Source organism: Calliopsis andreniformis, chromosome 12, assembly GCF_051401765.1.
Source record: "Calliopsis andreniformis isolate RMS-2024a chromosome 12, iyCalAndr_principal, whole genome shotgun sequence".
NCBI lineage: Eukaryota > Metazoa > Arthropoda > Insecta > Hymenoptera > Andrenidae > Calliopsis > Calliopsis andreniformis.
The window spans coordinates 1,065,341-1,089,149 of NC_135073.1; the positions used below are offsets into that span (position 1 = coordinate 1,065,341).

At 30.6% G+C, this 23,809-nt stretch overlaps 2 protein-coding genes and 1 long non-coding RNA gene across 3 annotated transcripts; 2 read left to right on the top strand and 1 right to left on the bottom strand.

Moving 5' to 3' along the window:
• Positions 1 to 713: 713 nt before the first annotated feature.
• LOC143185767 (E3 ubiquitin-protein ligase TM129) lies at positions 714 to 14,988 on the bottom strand. The gene is made up of 6 exons (XM_076389011.1): positions 14,787 to 14,988; positions 14,453 to 14,714; positions 14,182 to 14,371; positions 2,887 to 3,081; positions 2,672 to 2,820; positions 714 to 2,108 (listed from the first exon to the last, which is right to left on the bottom strand). The coding sequence occupies exons 1-6, from the start codon at positions 14,986 to 14,988 to the stop codon at positions 1,991 to 1,993; spliced, it is 1,116 nt and encodes a 371-aa protein (XP_076245126.1). The 3' UTR covers positions 714 to 1,990.
• LOC143185768 (uncharacterized) lies at positions 14,248 to 15,035 on the top strand. The gene is made up of 3 exons (XR_013002955.1): positions 14,248 to 14,609; positions 14,695 to 14,815; positions 14,898 to 15,035. It is a non-coding gene; the product is annotated as an uncharacterized LOC143185768 (long non-coding RNA).
• A 343-nt stretch (positions 15,036 to 15,378) lies between these two features.
• Positions 15,379 to 23,754, top strand: Remo (Remoulade). Its single transcript, XM_076389365.1, has 13 exons — positions 15,379 to 15,539; positions 15,816 to 16,023; positions 16,135 to 16,278; positions 16,362 to 16,433; positions 16,504 to 16,575; positions 16,686 to 16,757; positions 16,845 to 16,928; positions 17,013 to 17,342; positions 17,418 to 17,554; positions 17,631 to 18,479; positions 18,551 to 18,794; positions 18,870 to 19,163; positions 20,695 to 23,754. The coding sequence occupies exons 2-13, from the start codon at positions 15,839 to 15,841 to the stop codon at positions 23,009 to 23,011; spliced, it is 4,800 nt and encodes a 1,599-aa protein (XP_076245480.1). The 5' UTR covers positions 15,379 to 15,539; positions 15,816 to 15,838; the 3' UTR covers positions 23,012 to 23,754.
• The last annotated feature ends 55 nt before the right edge of the window (positions 23,755 to 23,809 follow it).

Here is a 23,809-nt window from a genome sequence, read left to right on the forward strand (position 1 = left end):
TTTAAAGTCCAAGTTAAAGGCATGCATGGAACTTGGCTTCCATTCATGTCTTTGGCTTGCTAGTTTAAGATTTTTGTAAAGGGAGATCGATGGAACTTTATCTCCATCTATCTCCCTGTGGGTCTCCAGCACAGCAACCTCCTCGTGGTGAGACCTGGGACGGCTCTGTCCGTGCTAATGGCTGTGTATTTTGTACTAGATCTAAAGATAGGATAGTGTTGTAACTTGTTTCTTTTGTTGGTGGTCTATCATTTCTTGTTAGTTTTTGGGAAGCTCCCTCAATTACTGGTGTATTTCTCTTGATACTCTTGGGTTTCTTCGATGGTTCTCTCTTTACTCTTTTTTATTTGAATTAAAATTTTCAAGAAACTTAATAAAGGAATGTAATTTAAATAACCGTATGTCTTATTTTCTAAATATTACAACTTGATTTATATTCTTTATATTTTCTATATTTTGGCATAAATAAATGAAATTCGCAATGTAGTTATTAATTATTACTCTTACATAAATATTCAAAAATTGCGGGCTTAATATAACCTACCTACTCCATTTTAATTGTAATTCCGAAAATTCGTCTCGTTGCAATCTGCTTTGAGACTTCGTCGGTAATATTGGAGGTGATACTAAAATGATAATGGGACGCTAGCACCTCAAAAATCAGGGACAGAAAAATACATAGGAAGTTAGGTCTATTATTATCTAGTCGGTGGTTTCACCTTGTACTTGTTTTATTACAACAGAAAAAAACTTAGTGGACAAAGTAATATTGTTATTTCATAACTTTTCTCAATATAGTCTATATAAGTTCTACAGTCTACGACTACATAATAATCATTATGTCCAGAAAAAAATAACAGACTAATTGATCATACCGATCTGTACAAAAAACATGTACACATAGTTTCACTTTCCAGTGATTCTGTCAGAACCACAGAGGATTTTTACAGGACTGAAACCCCGGCATTTCTGAGGTTCCAATGTTCAGAGTGCATGGATGACTATGATGTACAGACCTGAATGTATGTACTAACTTTGGTCATTCAAGCAACTCGAACTACATTCAACCATGTGTTTAACTGACTCGGGAAGAAATTACGCGTTTCTAGATCTGTACTGCAAGCAATTACCACATATGGTACCTTGTTGAATTCGTCTCAACAAATACCATCGTATGATAAATCAAAAATATATGGTTCCATTAAAAAAAAAAATTTGATTTTAAAATCTCTCCCATTACTCCATCTACTAAAAACTCATTTACATTATGTAATGACTGTCTTGAAACACCCAGTATAATCATCAAACTATGTTTGTAATTTATTAGAAGTAATAATGAAAGAACATAAAAGTTATTAAAATTAAAATACGTGTCTGGATATTATTCGTTTAATCATATTTAATCTTACTTTCACCAGAAACATTATAAAATGATAAAAATGTTTTTGCAAAGATAGAATCAAAAACTAAAAAATTTAACTTTCCATTTTTAATTTTAGCATTCAAATGCCTTTTAAGTGTTTTTAAATTCAGTTTGTCGACTTTACATAAAGAAGTTGCCTCAGTAATATTACGTTTTATGCTTGACCAATTCTGAGGAAATAACAACGAACATTTACTGAGGTAGCTCTGGTGAACCATATCCTGGAAATATTGTGTAATAAATCAGTGTTTCATTGTTCTTCTATTCCAGGATAAATATAATCTATCCTTTCTTGGGTAAACACTATTTCTCAATACGGTTTTGAACGTAGCAGATTTTGCTCTTCATTATTTTAACACGTTGACTGCCATGTTCGTCATATGAGACCGCAGACTATTTTGTCTATGACGCTACGGTGGTCATCAGTGACCAGAGTAGCTGATCATTAAAATATTTTCATGGCGCCCTGAGCAAAAGATGTGAATTTTTACGTGGCGGTCAATGTATTAATTACAAAAGTAAATTTACTTAAACATGTAATAAGAGTTATATTATTTTTTATTACTTTCAAATAGGTTGTATAAGACATACATCTAAAACACAAAAACATGCTCTGCATACAGGACAAGTACATTTAGAAGACAACCATGTTTCAGGCGCAGTTTCATCTTGTCTTGATGCAAACCTATAACAATAAATTTTTTAATTGAACTATTAGTAAGATATATAATATAATATATATAAAAATGAATTACTAATAGTGTTTCAAATAAAATTTTGAAAATGCTTTTCTCAAAATAAATTCAATGCTTTTCTTAAAATTACATTTTTATGCTACTCAATTTAACACTAAGCGCAGTAGTTGCAAGATTAAGAGCCACTACGGGCATCATAATCGACAGCTGCGGCTATTCTCGCTACCTCGTTTGATATGTGCCGGTGAGAAACCAATTCTTGGAATCAGTGCGCTCAAGCTCGACGCCCGAGAACAAGGGTGTCATAAAAAACAAGAATAGCATTAAGGATTAAAAATAGAAAAAATTGAAGTTTCTTATTTGCAAATGAATTTTCACGCAAGTAACATCAATCGATTCCTTATGCTCTCTCGATGAAAATGATACCAAACACGATAGGACTCTGAATCGAGCAATTACTGTATTGCATAAAGATACATGTTCAAAACTTTATTTAAAAAACTTTAGTCGTTGATATTTGTATGAATGTCTTTTGTATATAAAAAATATTAACCATTTTGCCATACAATCTATACACCACATTGGACGGCAATAACATGTCATGCATTCTTCAGGATTTCCACTTCCTATACCACTGTTGCATTGTTTAAACAATTTTACGTTTGACATAGCTTGCATACACCCAATACATTGGCCTAATTCCTTAAAATATTTATATATAATTAATGGTTTAAAAACAGAATAATAAATTCGTAAATAATAAAATACCTCTGTATATTCGTATAATGGATTTTCTTGTACTTGCTCCTTAAAGTTATCAATAAATCTCTCAAGTAAAGTTTTGTGGAAAGTAATATCTTGTAATATCACAATAGGACGTGAAACTTTATCTTGCAAGTTTTTAAAATCCAAGGCATCTAATCTTATATCAAAAGATTGTGCCCCAGCTCTTGTGGGTTTTACCTACAAAAATAACTAACTGAAGAATATGTTTGCAATTAACAAAAAATAAAAATGAAGTTTTACAAAGAGTACTGTATAAAAAATTTTTATTTGTTATGCAACATTGTATTTTGAAAAAAATGCTAATAATAAACGTGATAAATAAAATGTTTTGAATCGTGTAAAATACCCCAATTGAGTCACAAAATGTCCTATAACATAGTGTCCAACTTACTTTCGTTTTGCAGTAATGCCTTAAAGTTAATACTATGTTTTGTAACGAAGAGTAGCTCGCAAATATTGGTGAAATAAACATATTGAGAGTCTATTGACTTAAAAAGTTACTTAACCTTAAAAAAGTTGTTTGTTTTGGAAGACTCAACATGTATTAAAACCCTTATAGGCAAAGCTTTTCAATGGGACTCCTACTGTAAACAGTTCCCGCTTACTCGATCATTGGATCATCTTGAATAACTGACTACTGGTACTCTTTTGGTCTACACTTCGTTTGCGTGTTATTTATTTTCTTTCTCACACATTTTGGATCTTTAAATCCTTATAAAAATTAAACCATAAGAGACATAACAAAATTTATTATAATTCTTTTCTTCCGTTACTCCTTTCCAATGTCTGCAAAATTACAAAATTCTCTGACTACTAGTTTACTGCATAAACATGTTAATTTTATGATGAAGCATTATTACTGCAAAACAAAGGCAAATTGAACGTTATGTCATAGGACATTTTGTGATCAAATTGAAGTCTCTAGCCTACTATTCCTTAAAGTATTGAAATGTATAGTGACTCACAAAAATATTTGCATACCAAGATATGATTAACTTAAACGACCATTATATCTTCAATAATTCTGAAGGAAATTAACTGAAACTTTTTTCTTCCACTAGAGTATTTATTATAACTCAGAAATATGTATAATATGTTTAACTTAACAGAAGTTAATAGTATAATATTGCGAATTAAATGATATCAGTCATTTAATATTTTGTGTGTACAAGTTTAATTTTTAGTGCTTAATAGCATAGCTTTTTTGTTTTATCACGTGTCCCAAATATCTTAGCACAATAGATATAATTTTTTCAATATTGTAGACTTGTTTTTTCCCACTCGTCTTGTAGTCTCATTTCTAATTCTTCCTTATTCCTTATCAGCATTGTTCTTATTCTTCTATCCAAATTATTCCATAGATTCTCAATAGAATGAAGGTCTAGTGATTGAACAGGAGGATGTAAGATTTTTGGAAATTTATACAATACGAACTCTTGTATGATCCAGGATTTGTTTTGGATTGTTGTCCTGGTAAAACTTAAAACTTTTTTCAATACCCATACTGATTGCACTTGGTATTGAATTTTCGTCTAAACAATGTAAATATTTATTCTTTTCTTTTTTTTATTTGTTTATTTATCAAGGTCACATCCACCTTCCGGTTATTAGTGACCACAGTTACAGTTTCGTTACCTTAATGTGGAGAACATAGTTTGCGTAAAGGGCCTAGTAGGATAAGGGGGTCAAAAGTGCCCTTGAGCAGATTTTGATCGGGTATGTGGCATTCGATAGGGTATCAAAAGAAAACATTCTGTGCCAATTTTCAACCCCCTACCTCAATCAGGGAGGTAGTTATAGGGAAAATTAAAAATACCGGTTTTTGCCCCATTTTCCCTATTTAACAGAATGAAAAAATTCTATAACATGGATGATGTGGTGGTACATGTTAGAGAATTTTTTTAGATTTTTCGGTTGCGAATGCTAAGCATGAGAAGTGAAAAACTGAAAAAAATACTGAAAAATGCAGATTTTGTAGTGAAGTTTAAAAATGACCACTTTTATATTTTTACAGTAACAACATAATGGAACAACTATTATTCTCAATTTTTTTCAGATTTTTTGGCAGGGTGCGCCGTAGTTCAAAAAATCAAAAACCGAATTTTTCAGGATTTTTCGGACGAAACCGTGATAAATACATTTGATTTTTACATAATCTTTACACAGTAAGTGTATTATGTGATTTTTAACATTTTACATTGTAAAGAATAATGGATAAGTATGAGAATTTTTTAAATAGCTCAATTAATGACACATGTGGGTGCTTCATATTCAGGAAAATCAGCCACTTTTTCAACAGCCGCTGTGGCGCAGTGAGTAAGGTGTCTGTCTGGGGAACCGCTGCGTACTTTTTTAATGCGGGTTCGCGCCCCACAGAGTTCCGATTGTTTTTTTTTTTTTTTAAGTGTGGGAAATCTTCCCAAAGACACCCCATCACCTTTGGGAGGTGATCTGGATAGGGTGGAATTTTTACCCACTAAAACCCCCATGTTACTGAAAAGAACTAAGTCTTTGGTCATCAATTTCTTAATAGCCCACCAATAGTTTGGCCGTTTCAGTGATGATGTTACCGCTGCGATTCTTTAGAAGAAGGGCCTTCCTTTGTGTCCCCTAGCAAGAAAATCATCCTTGTATTTTTTGTGAACAGGCACCGTAAAAGTCTTTACATGTGTACAGCAGTGCGACTCGACGCAGCGTCAACTTTCGGCAATTTTCACAGGGCCAATTTTAAAATGTCCATCTTTTTGAAAGTTTGTCCATCAAGGGGAAGGATCAAACTATATTCTCCTTTTTTTTCAGATTTTTAAAATCGCGCATCATCTTAAAAACCTGCATTTGTTTAAAATAATTGCAAAAAAGATGATTAAAAAACAATTTTTTTTTAATGAAATAATTTTTTTTGCAAACTTCAATATTTTCTCTATAAGCACCGTAAAGCTCATCTCCATCCGCTTACTAGTTCAATAGCTATAATTTTTTTTAAAAAAGGTAGCACTTAACTTCAAACAGCTGTAAAATCGACAATTTTCAAAATTTTGAAAAATCCTTTGGGGTACGTTTAAATATCGTTAAAGACTACAATATATTCAAATTTGAGCAAATTCCAAGAACTTGCTCCGAATCGTGCCCGATTTCGCATGGAATGACCCATAGAGTACAAGTTGGTCTAGTTTCTCTTTTTAGTAGATACGTGTGTGTGTAGCGAGTGTGGCCAATTCTTATTCTAGTTCAGGTAACTTGATGTTTTCTGTCCAGTGAAAGAGCAGGGCTTATTTCAAATATGTTATTTTTAATTTGGTGAATATTTGACGGACGTACATTTTTGCATTCAATGTTCCATTTTTCTTGCAGTTTTTTTATAATTGACTTGGTAATCTCTTTATGGTACACTGAGATGTTTGTGCAACTTGGTGTTAATTGCGCTGCTTCTTTTGCAGCTTTATCAGCTGCTTCATTCCCGCTAATTCCTACATGCGACGGAGCCCATTCAAACAGAATTTCAGAGGCTTGTTGGTTTATTAGTATTTCGTTATACTTTTCATTCATTTGTTTTATAATAGGGTTTTTGGACTTAATTTCTTTTATCGCCGATAGTGTACTTTTAGAGTCAGTGTATATAATTTATTTATTTTGTTTTATGTTTAATTTTTCAATATGTTTAATCCTTCTAGTATTGCATAAGCTTTGCATGAGAAAATTGAATAATAGTCTGGTAGTTTTACTAATGTATTTCCTTCTTATGATATGACTGCACAGCCAGCTTGAGTTTGCGTTTTTGTTCCGTCAGTAAAAATTTGTAAATGGTTTGGGTATAGTTCATTGGTTTCCAGGAAGTTGGTTTTCAATTCTTCATTGCTATTTAATCTTTTTGATAGCTCTTCCAGTGAATCAATTTGTTTCGGTAGTTTCAGTGTCCAGGATGGTAATTTAAATTCTTCCCTCAAATAGATTTTTGGAAGTGATATTCCTAGTTCTTCAAATAGCTCTTTGACCCGGATATTAATTGGTTCGATTGCATTTGTCTTTTCGTTATTTTTGTTAAATATATTAGTAAATTTGTCTGAGAAGATGATATCTTTTATAGGGTTTTGTGTACTGGATGCTGCGGACATGGCGTAAGAAAGAGTGAGCTGCTTCCTTCTATAATCCAGTGGTAGTAGATTTGCTTCGCTTAATATGCTTAGGACTGAACTCGTGCAGAAGGCTCCGGTTGCAATTCTTGCTGCGCTATTGTTTATTGTTGAAAGTTTTTTTAATATACTTGGTTTGGCGGAATTATATATTATCGATCCGTAGTCAAGTTTTAATCGGACTAACGCTTTGTAAGTTTTCATTAGGACATTGAAATCAGCTCCCCAGTTTTTTGATCCAAAAACTTTCATGATATTCAGTTTTTTTGAACAGCTATTTTTCAACTTTGTGATATGCGAGTTCCATGTCAGTCTGTTGTCAAATGTCATTCCAAGAATTTTAGCTTCAGTAGTTACCGAAAGTGTATGGTTTCCTAATAATAGAATTGGTTGATTGTTTGTTGTATTTCTTTTTGTAAAAACTGTTACTGTTGTTTTCGACTTTGAGAATTTGAAACCTGTTTCTAGTGAAAAATCATACAGTCGATTTAGTGTTTCTTGCAAAATATCTTGTGAAGTTTCTATATCTTTGCCAGAAATGAAAATGGTGAAATCATCTGCGAATAAGGTATTTTTTACTGGAGGTTTGATGGTTTTTGTGATGTTATTTATTGCTAATATGAAAAGAGTAACACTAAGTACTGATCCCTGGGGGACTCCGTTTAGTATTTCTGTTTTCTTCGACAGCAGACCGTTAACTCTCACTTGTATGGTTCTATTTTTGAGAAAGTTGTTTATGAAGTTTAAAATATTTCCATGTAGTTTGTAATCAATTAGTATTCTGATAATTCTGTTCTTCCACACCATGTCATATGCCTTTTCAATATCTAAACAGATAGCGATTAGGTGGTTATTGTTGGCAAAGGCTTCACATATGCTGGTTTCCAAGGTAATTAGACTGTCTGTTGTACTTCGATGTTGTCTAAAACCGTTTTGGTGGATAGATAATAACCTATTTCTTTCTAAAAACCATTTAAGTCGTTTGTTTGTTATTTTTTCTGGCAATTTACATAGACAACATGTTAAGGCGATGGGTCTATAGTTTTCTGCATTGGTTTTATCTTTATTTGGTTTCGGAATGGGCACTACTATTGCTTCACGCCATTTATTCGGAAATACATTGTTTGCCCATACGCAGTTGTAAATACGTAATAGGTATTCAAGTGCTTTGATAGGTAATTGTTGAATGAAGATATTTGGTATATTGTCAGGGCCTGGACTGGAATTGTTACAAGTATTAAGCGATGACAAAAGTTCTTCGAGATGGATTTCAGCGTTTAAGTTTGATGTAGTGTCTAAAGATTCGTGTTGTGTGTAGATTTGATGTTCCTGTTCCATGTTTTGTTTGAGTTTTCGGAAGGTTGGGTCAAAATTTTCGTCGCTGGAATTTTTTGCAAAAATTTCCGCAAAGGTATTTACAATGTCATGTGGCTCAGTTATTGTTGAATTCCTTATTTTTATGTTTGTTATGCTTGAGTATTTAGAATATCCATTTATGCGTTTTAATTTTTTCCACATTTCTGTATCTGGGGTATTACTTTTTAGGCTTGACACGTACTCGATCCAAGATTGTTTTTTGCTTTTTTTGATATTTTTCCTTGCAATAGCTCGAAGTTTTTTGTAGTTTATTTTGTTTATTTCTGTGTTGTGACGTTTGTATACATTGAAGGCATGCTTGTATTCTTTAATAGCTGCTTCACAGTCGTTATTCCACCATGGTACACTTTTCTTTTGCCTCTTGTTTTTTGTTTGGGGTATAGATTTGGTTGCTGATTGTATAATAATTTCCTCAAATTTTTGGAGTATCTCGTTTATAGATTGTCCATTGTTGATTTCAGGCACTTCAAGTTGGTCTATTTTTCCATCAATTTCTAGCCGAAACTGTTCCCAATCAGCTTTGTGGAATTTCCATCTAGGCGCGTGTATAGGTGAAGGTCCTACGCCGTTACCTACATTGATTTCAATTGGATGATGATCGCTATCGAAAAGTTCTGAGTACGCATGCCATTCTAGAAGGTCCATTAAATCGGGAGAGCAAATTGTAAGATCTATGGAACTAGACTGACCTGTAGCTACATTAAAATGTGTAGGATCATGGTTATTTAAAAAGGATTAGATCGTGTCTGTCTAGAATCTGCTCTATTAATCGACCTCTTTGGTTAGTCTGCTCGGATCCCCAAAGAGTGTTATGGCCGTTAAAGTCTCCCAAAATAATAAAAGGTTTCGAAAGTTGGTTTACTAAATCGGACAATTCTGTATCCTGTAATTGGTGACTGTTTGGGATGTTTTGGGATAGACATTGCAAATGGTGATATTTCTACTTATTAGGTGTACTGTTGTTGCTATAGCTTCTAAATTAGTGTTAATTATTATATCCGTTTTAGAAATATTATTCTTGGTATAAATGGCTACTCCACCACTTGCGGATAAGCAATTTCCTCTATTTTTATAGGTGACTTCGTAATTTTTGAGTTGGATGTAGCTTGTTTCCTTAAAATTTGTTTCTTGAACACATAATATATCGACTTCTTGTTCCGTTATAAGTATCTGGAGATATTCGTAGCGTTGTCTAAATCCATTGATATTTCATTGGATTATTTTATGACTCATGTTTGTATTTTATCTACAAGGATATTTTCGTCTTCTTCTGATGATGTAGGGTATGGGGAAGATAATTCCATTTGGGACGACTTTTTGAGTTTTTTGATTATCCTAGTAAATCTATTTTTCATACACCTATCTGTTAGAAGGGGGTATAGTGTTTCCATCTGATCTATTAGTTCATCTATATTTTTAGTGAATTCTTCTGCTATTTTTTTGGTTGCTTGTGATCCGTGTGCTTTTTCCAAAAAATTTTTGAATTATAAGTAGTTTAGCAGAGAGGTAGGTTGGTTTAATTCATTTTTTAAAGGCCATAGCATTTCACTAAGTTGTTTCGTTGTTACATCTGAACTCTTATCTTTCTTCTGTTTTTTTGGTTCTATAATTTGCTCTTTTGTCTTTTCTTCCGAGTGTTCTATTTTTGCGTTGGTGTCCATAGTTGTTTTTGAGTCTTCAGAACTTATCTCAGATCTCGTTCGTTTGGTTGGTATGTTGAAAAGTTCATTACAATTATTTCCTACTGGATGGTTTTTGATCTGTTTTTCATTGATGTCTCCATTAGATGTACAATTTGTTTCCGTGTTTTCATTTATTGTAGGGTTTTGATTCGTATCTGTTTCTAATATTGAGTGTTTTTCATTAGTTGGGCAATTTTTTGCTACGTGCCCATCCTTTTTGCATATAAAACATTTCAGATTATCGGAAGAAGGATAAATCCAGTATGTGGTATCGTCGTGATTTATTTGTATGGTTTCGGGAATTTTGTTGGCGTCATCGGGATGAATATATACTTGACGTCTGAAGCTAAGTACATGTGTATATCCTTGTTCGGATAGACCAGCTCGCAAGAAAGATACTTTAGATTCTCTTCTGACAGCTAATTTATCTAATATTTCTTCGATTACGGTGTGTGGGATTGTTGGATATACATTGGAAAAGATTATTCTTTTATGCTTAACCATTAAGGGACGAATTTCCACTGTTGTGTTAGTTACGTTAACCTTGGTGTATTTAGTTGTAATTTCCTCAGCGATTGCTTTCGTCGCTAGGAATATGCATATTCTGCCATTTGATATTCTGGATGCAAATCGTATGTTGTTTGGACTTGTTAGCTTCCCTATTGCATGGACATATTCCTTGAGCTCTATTCCATCTTTCACTTCCATAATTATAGCTTGATCTTTGGTAGGAAATACGGTGTTTTGTGTTACTGACGCATAGCTGACATTTGGGATACGTTGCACGTTGGATTCTTGAGACGCTGGAACTTGTGAATGGCTCCTGTTGTCAGAGGCCATTCTGCAATTTTAGTTGCTCAGAGAGCAACCTCAGATGCACTTATTACACCTTAATTCTCACAATTGCACACAATATCTCACTATGATTTATTTCCTAAATTTCAGGTACTCGCGGTCGCTAACGGTCGGCAATGTTTACATTCGCACTAAACGAAAACACTTCCGCACTCGTCAACGGTCGAAACCGAACTGATATTTATTCTTATCCATAGTATCTTCAATAGATACAAACTTTCCCATTCCTCTGCTTGATATGCAACCCCAGACCATAACGTTTCCTTCAACATGATTAACAGTGCTACACACATTTTTTGGGTTTAAAGCTGTATTTAGTTTTCGCCACACTCTGTCATCCATCCGAACCAAATATATTAAATTTGAATTCATCTGCAAATATCACATCGTTCCACCATGATGTTTCTCTACAAATCATTTCTTTTGCGAAAGTTAAACGTTGTTTTCTATTCTTCTAAACTTGAACCTAAACTTCTTTAAGTAATCGCCGAACTGTTTGCCTGCTTAAACTTCTTCCATTTTCTTCTCGTAGTTCTACTGTTAGTGTAGAAGCACTCAATCTTGGATTTTCTGTCACTTCCCGAATAATCTTCCGCTTTTCTCTTTCATTTACTATTTTTGGTCGTCCACTTTGCGAAAGCGATTCAATCCTGTTCTGATTTTTACATCTGTTAATAATATCTACAACGGTGCTTTTCTTTAAATTAAGCATTGCAGCAATTTGGCGGTAAGACTTGCCTTTTTCCCGATGGAAAATTACTAATTGACGCAGATTACACGAAATGTTTCTACTTTTTCAACTCATTCCTACGATGATACATTGAACTGCTTCGCAACACTGACTGTTGGGCATTGAACGCGACATAGCGCATTCGTAAACACTTTGTTTTGATTTCCACTCTTACAAGTCAGTATTGTCGGACAGAGTTGCCGGACAACTGGTGAATGTGATTTCGCTTAATATTTAATCTCAAAGAAGTGTATTAAGGTAAATTAATAATTTTGACATATTTACAAGAGAAATAACTACTCTATCTATAATATTAAAAAAAAAAGTTGCAACTCAATCCTTCTATAATTGATAAAGATATATACCATTAAAGTCAAGCCTACTTAGTGTCCAAATATTTTTGTGAGTCACTGTATACTTATTACCGTCTGTATATTTTAAAAACATTATTTTTAGATAAAAACATACTTACAAATTGTAAATTTGAACTTGTCAATACAAAAATTATCTGCAAATTTATTTCCAATTGGAAGGACTTTTGAGATATGCTCAAATCATATGTCAACAATTTCCATTAAAATATTTTTTCAACATTTCTTATAGAAACACCAATAAAAAGAACATATCTGATACTTTGACCTATAAGAATATGACATATGACTTGAATGTATTATTGAAGACCTTTTATTCAAATATGTACATGTTATTAGTTTCCTCTGAAACAGAACTTTTCAGAAGTGTATAAAAATTATTATAATTTTCACAATACAAATCAATTTATATATTGTGATGTTACATTCATACATTCAAAGAAACCTAAAAGGCATTCTAGTACCTCTAAAAAATATTAAGTAGGCAAAGATAAATATTTTTCAATTTCAATTCTTGCCTAACAAGGGAATATCGCAAGATATTTATGAAACTTGACAGGATTGTAGAATAGTCAAAAATATTTGACATGTATTTTCATTTATCAGCTCCTCTTCATGTTAAGGGGCTGAAAACCACCTCCAAAGTTGGGGGTGAAAAACATATTTCACTTAATATCTTGAAAACTATTGTGTAGCAAAATGGTGTAAATGGGGTGATTGCATATATTTGAACAGTGAATCTACCTATGTAAACAGGTTTTGAAAATATCAATTTGTTTAAAAAATCTATTAAAAAATACTATATTTTCCTTGTTTTGACTAACTGTTGATCGATCGTTTCACAAAATTCTATGCAAATACTGTGAACCAAAACATAAAATACGGACAAAATAGAATTTTGAATTTTTACATTATAAACAAAATAATAACATTCCTAGTTAGACTACATTTTGTGCAAAATTGGGCCCTGCAACGAGTGACCTTAAGAACTACATAAATCCTTATAATGTTTTCGACATTATATTATGATACATGTTGTTTATTGTTTACTAAATGTATAAATAATAACATCGCTAATGAATGCTCGCAATGTCTAGCATTCGTTGCAAACAGTACGAGGGGTTCAGTGTCAGTGACCCTTGCATAGATGAAAATGTAGCAAGTAAAGATGGTTTATAAATCATTTTCCATCAATAATTATTATTTACTATATATAAACAATTAAAGTTCCTACAGAAAATGAGGTTTAATCAAACAAATTTTCAAGAAAGTCCAGTAGTTGAATGTGAACAGGTATTGGCCCATAATCTGCAGGCCCCTAGGTTCAAATCTCTTGCTAGGTTTTTATTTTCTTTGTCAATTTCTACTTTAAATAATTCTAATTTTCGTATACCTTTTCAGAGATTAGACTTGTTTTGTAATAAAAACTTTTCTCATTTTTTTCTAGAGGTTCTACTTTTGTTTTGTTATAAGGATATATGTAGTTCTTAAAACCACTCGTTTCAGGGCCCAATTTTGCACAAAATGTAGTCTAACTAGGAATGTTATTATTTTGTTTATAATGTAAAAATTCAAAATTCTATTTTGTCTGTATTTTGTGTTTTGGTTCACAGTATTTGCATAGAATTTTGTGAAACGATCAATCAACAGTTAGTTAGTAAAAACAAAGAAAATATAGTATTTTTTAATAGATTTTTTAAACAAATTGATATTTTCAAAACCTGTTTACATAGGTAGATTCACTGTTCAAATATATGCAATCACCCCATTTACACCATTTTGCTACACAATAGTTTTTAAGATATTAAGTGAAATATGTTTTTCACCCCCAACTTTGGAGGTGGTTTTCAGCCCCTTAACATGAATTAAAGCTGATAAATGAAAATATGTGTCGAACATATTTGGCTACTTTACAAATCTGCCATGTTTCATAAAAATCAGAGATGTACATCTTATGATGTTCCATTGTAAACTCTTTTGTGCAAGACACAATATGGTACATGTATAATATAACTTGAACAAAAGTTTCAATATTATAATAATAGACACAAAATTTATGAAATTCTATTTGATTCTTGATATTTTCATTAAACAATACTATACAACTATAACTTATAGTATATAAATTTTACCTTGATATTAATAAATTGAACTTCTCCCCTTGTTACAGGTGACATCTCATGAGTGTCACTCTTGTTAACAATTAAAGCTGTATCACTTTGATGCGCAACTTTCATTGTATAAGGCATAATTTTAATTATCCAGTTGTCTGTTACAACTATAGATATTACACTGTTTGTGGTAATTATAATTTTATCTATTCTAAAATAAAGATTAAATACTTTATCACAACAGCAATAAGAAATATTTTGAGCATAGTTCTCAATTTAATGTATATATAACCTTCTATATTCTATATTGATATCAGAAGCTACTGCAGTCCATGTTATATTATTATTATTATTATTATTATTACAATAAATCATAAGATTTTTTGCTATGGGATGTCTGGCCCAATTATTCATTGACCATATTAAAATTTTGGATAATGTATACACAGGTAAGAACATAGTGCAAATAAGAAACGTTAACCATAAATTTTCGTGATCTACTAATATTCTGACAGTATCTACATATCCAAATAGAATCAAGCCAAAAGCATAACCTGGATAAAAGCAAAACATTTCAGCTTTATAAACATTGGTGCTTATAATGGTAAAAGAATAATTGTATTTACCAAATGGAAGAATGGAATGTATAAATAACGTAATTATACTTCTTCTTATATGATATTGTACAAAAAATTCATTTTCACTACCTAACCAATTTAAAAATATGCTGTTTACAGTTAAACCAGCTGAAATGAATTCTGTAGGTGGATATATGATACATCCTGATATTAAAATATAAGATAAAGTATAAAAGAAAAAAGTCGACATCTTCTACGGTCACGATATGTTTTCGATTGTAAATTTGTGTTTCTTTCTTTTGTTTAACTATTAAACAAATTTTTATCTGACAATCGGTGTTTAAAATCAACGCTGTAATACACACACTGAATAGTCAGCATGAAGAGATAATATGTATGTAATAGATTAGTTTTCAAGAATTCTGCTGAATCTCTATGAAAATCGTTATCTATTAAATAATATCAATATTCATAAAAATTTCTCAATATTTAACAATTTCTAAGAAGCTATCACTTTTTTATTTTACTATTATTTTAAAAGTAGTTTTATCAAAATAAAATAAATATAAAATAATTAAAAGCTTTACTGGAAGTATAATATGTGAAGATCAGCCTAGTCGTAGTGTGACAGCTCGTAAAGCTTACGGTATTTGTTTTTCGGTATTGTTATGATCCAGTGATCACTTGTAATGATCATTTAGCAAGTGGTAATATGTAATTATGTAATAAATGGAAAGCGCACATGAAACTTTGTATTGATATAACATGATAAATATAATTATTTTTGGAATCGTCTATGTTGTAAGTATTTTTTTATTTATAATTGTAACTCATGTTCGTTCAACATTTCTTTAAATACTTCTTCATTCTATGCTGTAAAATTGTCAATTATGTATAAACATCACATGTTAGACAATATCAAGTTTCATGTAAACAAAAACTGAAATTACAGTTGCGTAAATTTTTAGTTTTTTTTCTTTCTATTAACAATAGAATATTCATTTTTATGAATATACATACATTCAAGTAATTTAATATTTATATTTCTTATTAACCGATACTAATTTATTTATTTAGACGAGAGTCTCTATCCTTTAATCATGAAAGCTGCTCTCTTATTCTTAATTCTAACACAAGCAAGAGGAAAAATAATTCAGACATGTCCACAATATTGTACATGTAAACTAGGTGCCCAAGCAGAATGGTTACGTGTTAAATGTGGCAATGAATTACAGGATATCAAAAACATTGATATTAATTCTGTCAGTGTGGAATTAGTACAATTGTAAGTTTAATATTTCTTTTAATAGTAAAATAGTATTTAATATTATATCATATTATAGTATATAATGTATTGTATAATTTCTTTGTTGCTGTTAATAGCAATATGTTGCAGGGATTTAAGTAAAAATAATATTTATGTAATCGAAGTTAACATATTCAAGAATTTAACAAATCTGAAGCGTTTGGATTTATCTCAAAATAATATAACATCTATTGGTGAAGGTTGTTTCAGTGGTCTTGAAAATTTAGAAAGACTGTAAGGATATTCTTGTACATAGTGCGATCATTAAGTTATTTAATATTGAATATTAGTTCTTGAATATTAATATTTAATTTCAGAGATTTAAGTAAAAATCAAATCTCCATCATAGATGCTTATACATTCAAAAAGTTGTTAAACTTAAAAAGGCTGTAAGTTTTGAAGATACTTACTAATATTTGTGTTTTCATTGATCTTATATATTCTTTGTTTGATTATTAGTGATTTGTCAGGAAACAACATCAGTACTGTGATACCATCATTATTTCATGATTTGTTGGCTCTAGAACGTTTGTAAGTGATTTCCTTGCTTTTATTTTGCTCTACATACATGTTTTGCTAATCAAGTAAAATTACATTTTATAAATATCTTGAAATGTATTGATTTATAAAATATATCATAGGAAATTAAATGACAATAAGTTGACAACATTGAAAGAAGGTACTTTTTATGGACTTTTATCCTTGAAGATATTGTAAGTAAAACGAATAATTCTACATGAACATGCATGAAACAAAATATATTAATTAAATTTAATATTAAAATTAAATTTATGTTTTAGGGATGTATCTAATAATCCATGGACATGTGACTGTAAATTATATTGGTTCAGTAACTGGATTTCTAACAGTTCTATTAAATTCAAGTAAAGTATCAATTAAATGTAAATGTTCGTTTTCTGATAGTTCAACATTTCTTGTAGTTTATTTGTATATTTATAATATTTCAGTCCAGCTCCAAAATGTGTGTCACCTCTGAGTGTTAAAGGTGAATTTATAAAAAAATTGAAATATTTAGAAAATATTCAGTGTCAATGGTTACCTCCAACAATCGAACTTCGACCACTTCATAATCAAGTAGTTTTTGCTGGAGATTCGCTAACTTTAAAATGTAGAGCACCAAGTATTATGAAAGATAAAAATGCAAAATTGAGTTGGTTATGGTATCCTAATACTACTACTGAAATTATGGATTTAAATGCATTTACGGATCCACAGAAACGCTTATCTAATATTAAAATTGATAATAGATATCTGGCAGATAGTGGCATTGTAGATAGGTACTGTAATATTTGATTTAGCTTAAATTACAATGTTTACACATCTGTAGACAATAATATTATTATTTGTTATAGCTCCCTTAGTATAATTTCAGTTAAGGAAGAGCACAATGGACAATGGAACTGTTTGTTGGTTTCTGTAAGTGGCAATAGATCAAAAGCAATTAGTATAATTGTGATTTCTGATCAAACTCGTTATTGTCCTCTAGCAGGTAAAATAAATTATATTTAATATAAATATATACTTAAATTCAATATAACTGTATAATAAATAAATCAAAATTACAGTGACTAGAAACAATAAAGGTATTTATACGTGGCCAAGAACTGTAGTTGGATGGAAAGCAGAATTGCCATGTGAAGGCAATCATTTAACAGGTTTAATGCAAATGCCTTTGAAAGCTTCTTATCACTGTAACGTCATAGGATATTGGGAAAATCTAAATACTGACTTGTGTCCTTACATATCACACATAACAAAAAGTTTAGAACAATTTTCTAAAGTTAATCTTACACTTACAAAAATGAGTTTATTGGAAACTGCAAAAAAATTCAAAAATTATACAGAACATGGCATTAAAGTAACTGATCCTGTTGAAGTGAATTTTATAACACAAACTATAGAAAATTATATAAATTTCCTAATTGAAGAAAAGGAACTTGGTACCATGCTGATCGATGTTATCAGCACAGTGATTAACTTACCAAAGAACATTTTAAGAAAGGCTGAAATTTCTTTCAAATCTTGCACAAGATTAATAAAAGCTGTAGAGAAGATTATAGAATTTACTCCATTTATACAATTTTACAAAAAAAATATAGCACTGGAAGAATTTAGATTAAAACGTGATAGTTTTACTGGATTAATATGTACATGGTATTCTAATATTGTTCATAATGGTAATCCAGAAGCAAGGTTTTTACAATGCACCACAAATAATAGAACTAATCCTATTAATATAAAAGACAGAGTAATTGAAGCTTCAATACATTTACCTGCGTCTTTATTACAATATTCACAAGAAAGTGTCACCCAACGACTTATGATTTCTGTGTATAGCAATGGTAGATTATTTCCCAAAACAATTAACAATAATGATATGGCTATTACATCATGCGTTATTGGAAGCAAATTATGTACGTATTTATAAAAAATATAATGTATTAATTACGAAAGACAATAATGTATAACTGAACATTTTTTTTAGTTGGAATATCAGTAGAAAACTTAAGTGAACCAGTGTATGTTATGCTAAGAGCACCTTTATATTATTATGCTGGACATAAATTATTACCAGTGGTCTGGGATGAAACATTAAATAAATCAGGTGGCTGGACAAATGATGGTTGCCATTTAAGAAATGTAATAAATAACTTGATAATATTTCATTGCAATAGACTAGGATATTATGGGCTTTTACAAGATATATCTTATCTCAATCAAGATGGAAGGTATGTACTTAATAAACATAAGTAATTCTGCTCATTCAAACATTAAACATACTTCTTGTTGATTTTTTCTTTTAGTTTTACTAGACCTAAGTTCAAATATTCAAATCCTGCAATATATATTGGAAGTATTGTAATGATAACATGCTTAATTATTACATCTGTAACATATATTATTTGTTATACATCAATCACTATGCCTAAGAAAGCAAAACATTGCGTTATCAACACTTGGTGTGCCATGGCATTGTTGTCATTTGCTTATAGTATTGGCATTCACCAGACAGAAAATATTCGTATTTGCCAAAGTGTTGGGCTTATCCTTCACTACTTTTCTTTATGCTCTCTATTATGGATGGCAGTATCTGCTAGGTAATGATCTTTTTAATTCTATAAAAACATTTTATATAAAGAAACAAATGAGACAAACTGAAATGTATAAATTCCTCACAGCAGAATAAGTTGATACATTTTGTATTACTTTACATTTTGGGATGTGTTTTCGTAATGTAAGCCTATTTCATTTGTAACTACTAAAACAGTTTTAGTAAAATTATCAGGAAATCGGCTTCAGAAGATATTTCTTGTAACATCTTGCTTAGTTTTTATGTACAGAATGTTTCCAAACATGTGAACCATTCATAAAAGGTACATTCTAGATACCAAAGCAACAAAAGTTCATATGCACATATGCTCGGAAACGCTTACTTTTTATTTATATACTATTTTGTATTACGTACAGTGTAATACTCTAAGGAGGAAAATTTTTTTTCTTTTAGTAATGAAACTATACATATAGTCAAATAATTTCAGTTTTTTTGTGTATTTTTATTATATATTTAAGTAGTTATAATATTTTTTTGAAGAAGATTCTGTACACATTCCTGTTATATTGGTATAATATTATTCCTTCAGATCTTGAAAAATAGTGAAATAAGATTACTTTTTATTTTATATACATATAATACATATCTACATACATAATTACCGTTCTACGACAAATAATGAAAATTATATATATAGATATTTCAGAAAATTATGACTTGTCAAACCCAAATAGTCTATTTTATTCTGAAAAATGAGTCGATTTTTTTTAATAAAAAAACGAATATACAACGTATCATTTTCTTCTTTTTACAAACGATAGAAGAACTTTTTCAACATGCAGTAAAACTTTCAAATGAAGCAATCAAATATTTTATTTAAAATCGTGCCAACCAGTAAAAAAAAGGACGTGGTAGTTGAGAAAAAATGTAGGTGGAATATATCATCGAATTTTTTGTAAAAAATATCATAAGCACTTGAACATATAATAAGAACATACATAAAGAGTGAAAATAATTTACCATATAATTCCATTAATAAACAAACTTAAAAAAAGGTTTGTTTACTAAAAGAAAAAGAAATTCCTTTCTGAAAATCTATTCCGGTGTCCCACTTACGTAAGTAAAAGACTAAACTATCTTGGAACCTAATTAAACCTTAAAGGGTATAACACATCGTACAGGCAAGTAACGAGATGGTATTTCTCGTAATATAAAATAACGTATAACTAAAGATTAAGCGTTTCCGTACATACATATGTGTACGGAAACTTTTTTCATCATCTACGTACATAGAACTTACTCTGCAAAAATGTCACATGTCTGAAAACAGTCTGTATTTGTATATTTGTATATTTGTATAAATATTGCTAATTTGTAATAAATATTGCTAATGTACTTGGTTACTTGATATTTAAACTGTATAGTCAGATTATAAAATAATAAAAGACAATTTAATTTCTGTTTGTCAGTTTTTAAATACGAGGAATTTGAATGTTCAGTTTGTCCTATTAATAATGTAGGATTTGACCTAAGAACTCATATAATGTAATTATATTAAAAATTTGATATATTTCCAGTAACATGTATAAAAAGTTTTCCAAGTTGGACTTTGAAGACATTTCAGATAATGAACTTCAGGATCCACCAGTGCCAAAACCATTATTAGGTCTTTACCTAATTGGTTGGGGTATAGGTATGATAATCTGTGGTATATCTGGAGCAATAAATCTACGGGAGTATGCTGGATATTCATACTGCTTTCTCACACCTGGACCAGCTCTTGCTGCTTTATTTCTTCCAGCTGGAATCTTGATTATATACTTAAGTATTTTTCATTTACTTACCAAATTTGCGATTCAAAATGTCGATGTAAACGGTCAGCTATCTGAAAGTACGCAAGCTACAGAAAACATGGATCTAGAATTATTGGAACCCAGTGCAAATCCGTCTAGAGACAGAAATAGTATACACAGTACACAAACAGTTTCGTCTGATACTGTAGATTCAGAGCATTCTCAATTAATGCAGTTGAAAGGTCAAATTATTACATTAATTTTATATTTAATGTCGTGGATTACTGCAGCCGCCGCAACTACAAAACCGTTAAGTGCATATATTTCTTTTGATGAAGTTGTGTTTATTACTTTATATTCTCTCTTTTCGAGTTCACTTGGTGTCTTTGTTCTTTTTTTCTATGGAATTGCTCGAAACGATGTTAGATCGCAATGGTTAAAAATGCATTGCTGGCTCCGAAAGCGAAAAAATCGATGTTGCAGAACCAGAAGTATTTCAGATGCAAGTCCTGTAATTCCAACACATCCTTTAGTGCAGCATCTGACCCCACCACTGTCTAATTCTCAAGCAATCCAAGTAACATCCGATTCAAATTCTATTGATTCATCAAGGTGTACCAATAGATCGCAAAATTGTAACACTATTAAATTTGCTACAAATGAAAAAACGCAAAATGTAAATTTAGTCGTGTTGCATCGACAACAGTATAGATCTAATAATTCAGTAACAACATATACTGAACCAACTTGTATTGAAATGTTTTATAATCCTCATCAAAGTGGAGTTGCTAGAAAATTTTTTAGAAAACAACGTCGTCATACTAAAACCAATAATCTAGGTCCGAGAAAACAAGGCGACGGCGGTGCCACAAGTGATGCAGGCAGTTGTACCTCTGTACCACGATCTGCCGCGAAATTAGGCAATAATATAGATCAGACCATTTTAACTACTAGTGCTAAAGTAAATAATACAAACATTCATGTCGAACTAAATCCAATAAATGATATTAAAAACGTTAACATACTATCAGATAGTGGTGGAAGTATATCAGAAGAAAGAAATGTTCCAATGCGTTTTGTGATTGGGGAAGAAAGTTTTCTTCAAAATGTAAGAAAAATCAATAACAATTGTAGATTACAGGATGTTGTTAGTGTTAATGCCATATCAAATTCCAATACCATGTCAAGAAATAATTCTTGTCAAAAATTAGAAACAATAAATACAACTTCACACGATTCAGACATAGAGAATAAAACTGATGAAGAAAAGCTTTTACGAAATGTCTCACAGCAATGTAGTTTAGAATATAGCTCTGAAATAGAATCTACTACTCAATTAACTAGCGAAAAAAGTGATCATAATTTGTCAGAGATTGATGAAACTGTAGAAAAATTTGTTGAAGGAACATTTGTAAGAAAAAGATGTCAAAGCATCAATGGATCTCATAAAATTGATGAACGACGTTCTAAAACAAATTTGACATGGTTATCTCATTCTAATAGCATGTATTGTCTTCCAGTAGATATTGCAAAACCATTAAGAAGCAATTATCCTAGCTCTCTAGATGATATTGCATCTCTCATTAATTCAAAAAATTGTAAATATTCTAAGCCATCATTTACAAATTTGAAGAGTGTAGTAAGTATAGATTTATATAATCAAGTCCCTATATCTCGAATATCACTTAATCAGTCAGAAGTATCCTTTTCTAAATTAAATAGTTTAACTAATGATCATGAACATACTTTAGTACAGACAACAATAGCATATGTTAATTCTTCCATGAATATTGAGTGTGCCTCTAGCCCGTGCACCAATCAATGTATTTTACCTTTTCCTACAGAAGTAGCTTTATCTCATTTAAATGAAACAAATGTTTCAGAAGAATCTAAAAAGAAAACTATTGATTCTTTGACTGATACTAGATCACATATATCAAATTCTTGCAATATTGTAGGAACTGTTAATCCAAACAATGAAACAGAAGGTGAAAACAAAAATACAAACTTAGATAATGTACAACATATTGAAGTTAACAAAATATATTTGAACAATTCAAATATTTATTTACAAACATCTAAGAAAGAAACAAGTGTTTAATCCAATTATTTTATTAGTACCTACATGACGATATATTTATTTTAGTAAAGAGTTTATTTGAAAAAACAAACGATTCCTCATACTATGTACTTTTTTAGCAAATCTAAATAGATACCTCTTTCTGTCTTGTCACAGAATATAGTTCCTAGATATTAAAAACAAGGATTACGGTTTTTTTGTATGAATATTGTATTTTCTACTAATTTCTATTTTGCTGAATGCCAAATATTTTTCATACGATCTGTTTTCTATAGACCTATAACATATTTCATAAAATTTTTTCAAAGTATGTATTTATTCAATTTCAATTTTGAAATTATAAATTTGATGAAAAGTTGATTATACTTATTAACAATTATTTTTTTTATATATTTTTTGACTTTAAGTATTCCGTATTTAATTCTTATAAACGTATTCTTATAGTGTAGTTTCTATTATTATTACTATTTTTGTAATAATGATATGAAGCGTGATATAACTTAAATATTTTAACCCACGAACAACGGACCGATTTGACGGGAAACTATACCTGGGTCCGTTTGAACCCAGCTACCGCCTTCAGAGGATTAAACCTTTTTCTGTATAATATAATGACTTCTTTTAACATGTATAGTGTGTTTTTCCAAGACTGAATATCTCAGGAAAACTGAGATTATATCAAATTTATGTTACATTTTGATTGCATATAATGTATCGTGTATAAAAAATATTACTATTTACATTTACTTGATTAATCTTATTTATTGTAAATAGTTTTTAAACCTACTTTTGATATAAAAACAATTATTTTTAGTGAAC

Bases quoted from the DNA above. Each gene is read 5' to 3' on its own strand.
- LOC143185767 (XM_076389011.1), bottom strand. From the start codon at position 14,988: ATGTCGACTTTTTTCTTTTATACTTTATCTTATATTTTAATATCAGGA. The intron at 14,372-14,452 runs GTTATATATACA...TCTTTATTTTAG, and splicing joins ATCAATATAGAATATAGAAG to AATAGATAAAATTATAATTA. The intron at 2,821-2,886 runs GTATTTTATTAT...AAATATTTTAAG, and splicing joins CATTATACGAATATACAGAG to GAATTAGGCCAATGTATTGG.
- Remo (XM_076389365.1), top strand. From the start codon at position 15,839: ATGAAAGCTGCTCTCTTATTCTTAATTCTAACACAAGCAAGAGGAAAA. The intron at 16,434-16,503 runs GTAAGTTTTGAA...TTTGATTATTAG, and splicing joins TTGTTAAACTTAAAAAGGCT to TGATTTGTCAGGAAACAACA. The intron at 17,555-17,630 runs GTAAAATAAATT...TCAAAATTACAG, and splicing joins TCGTTATTGTCCTCTAGCAG to TGACTAGAAACAATAAAGGT.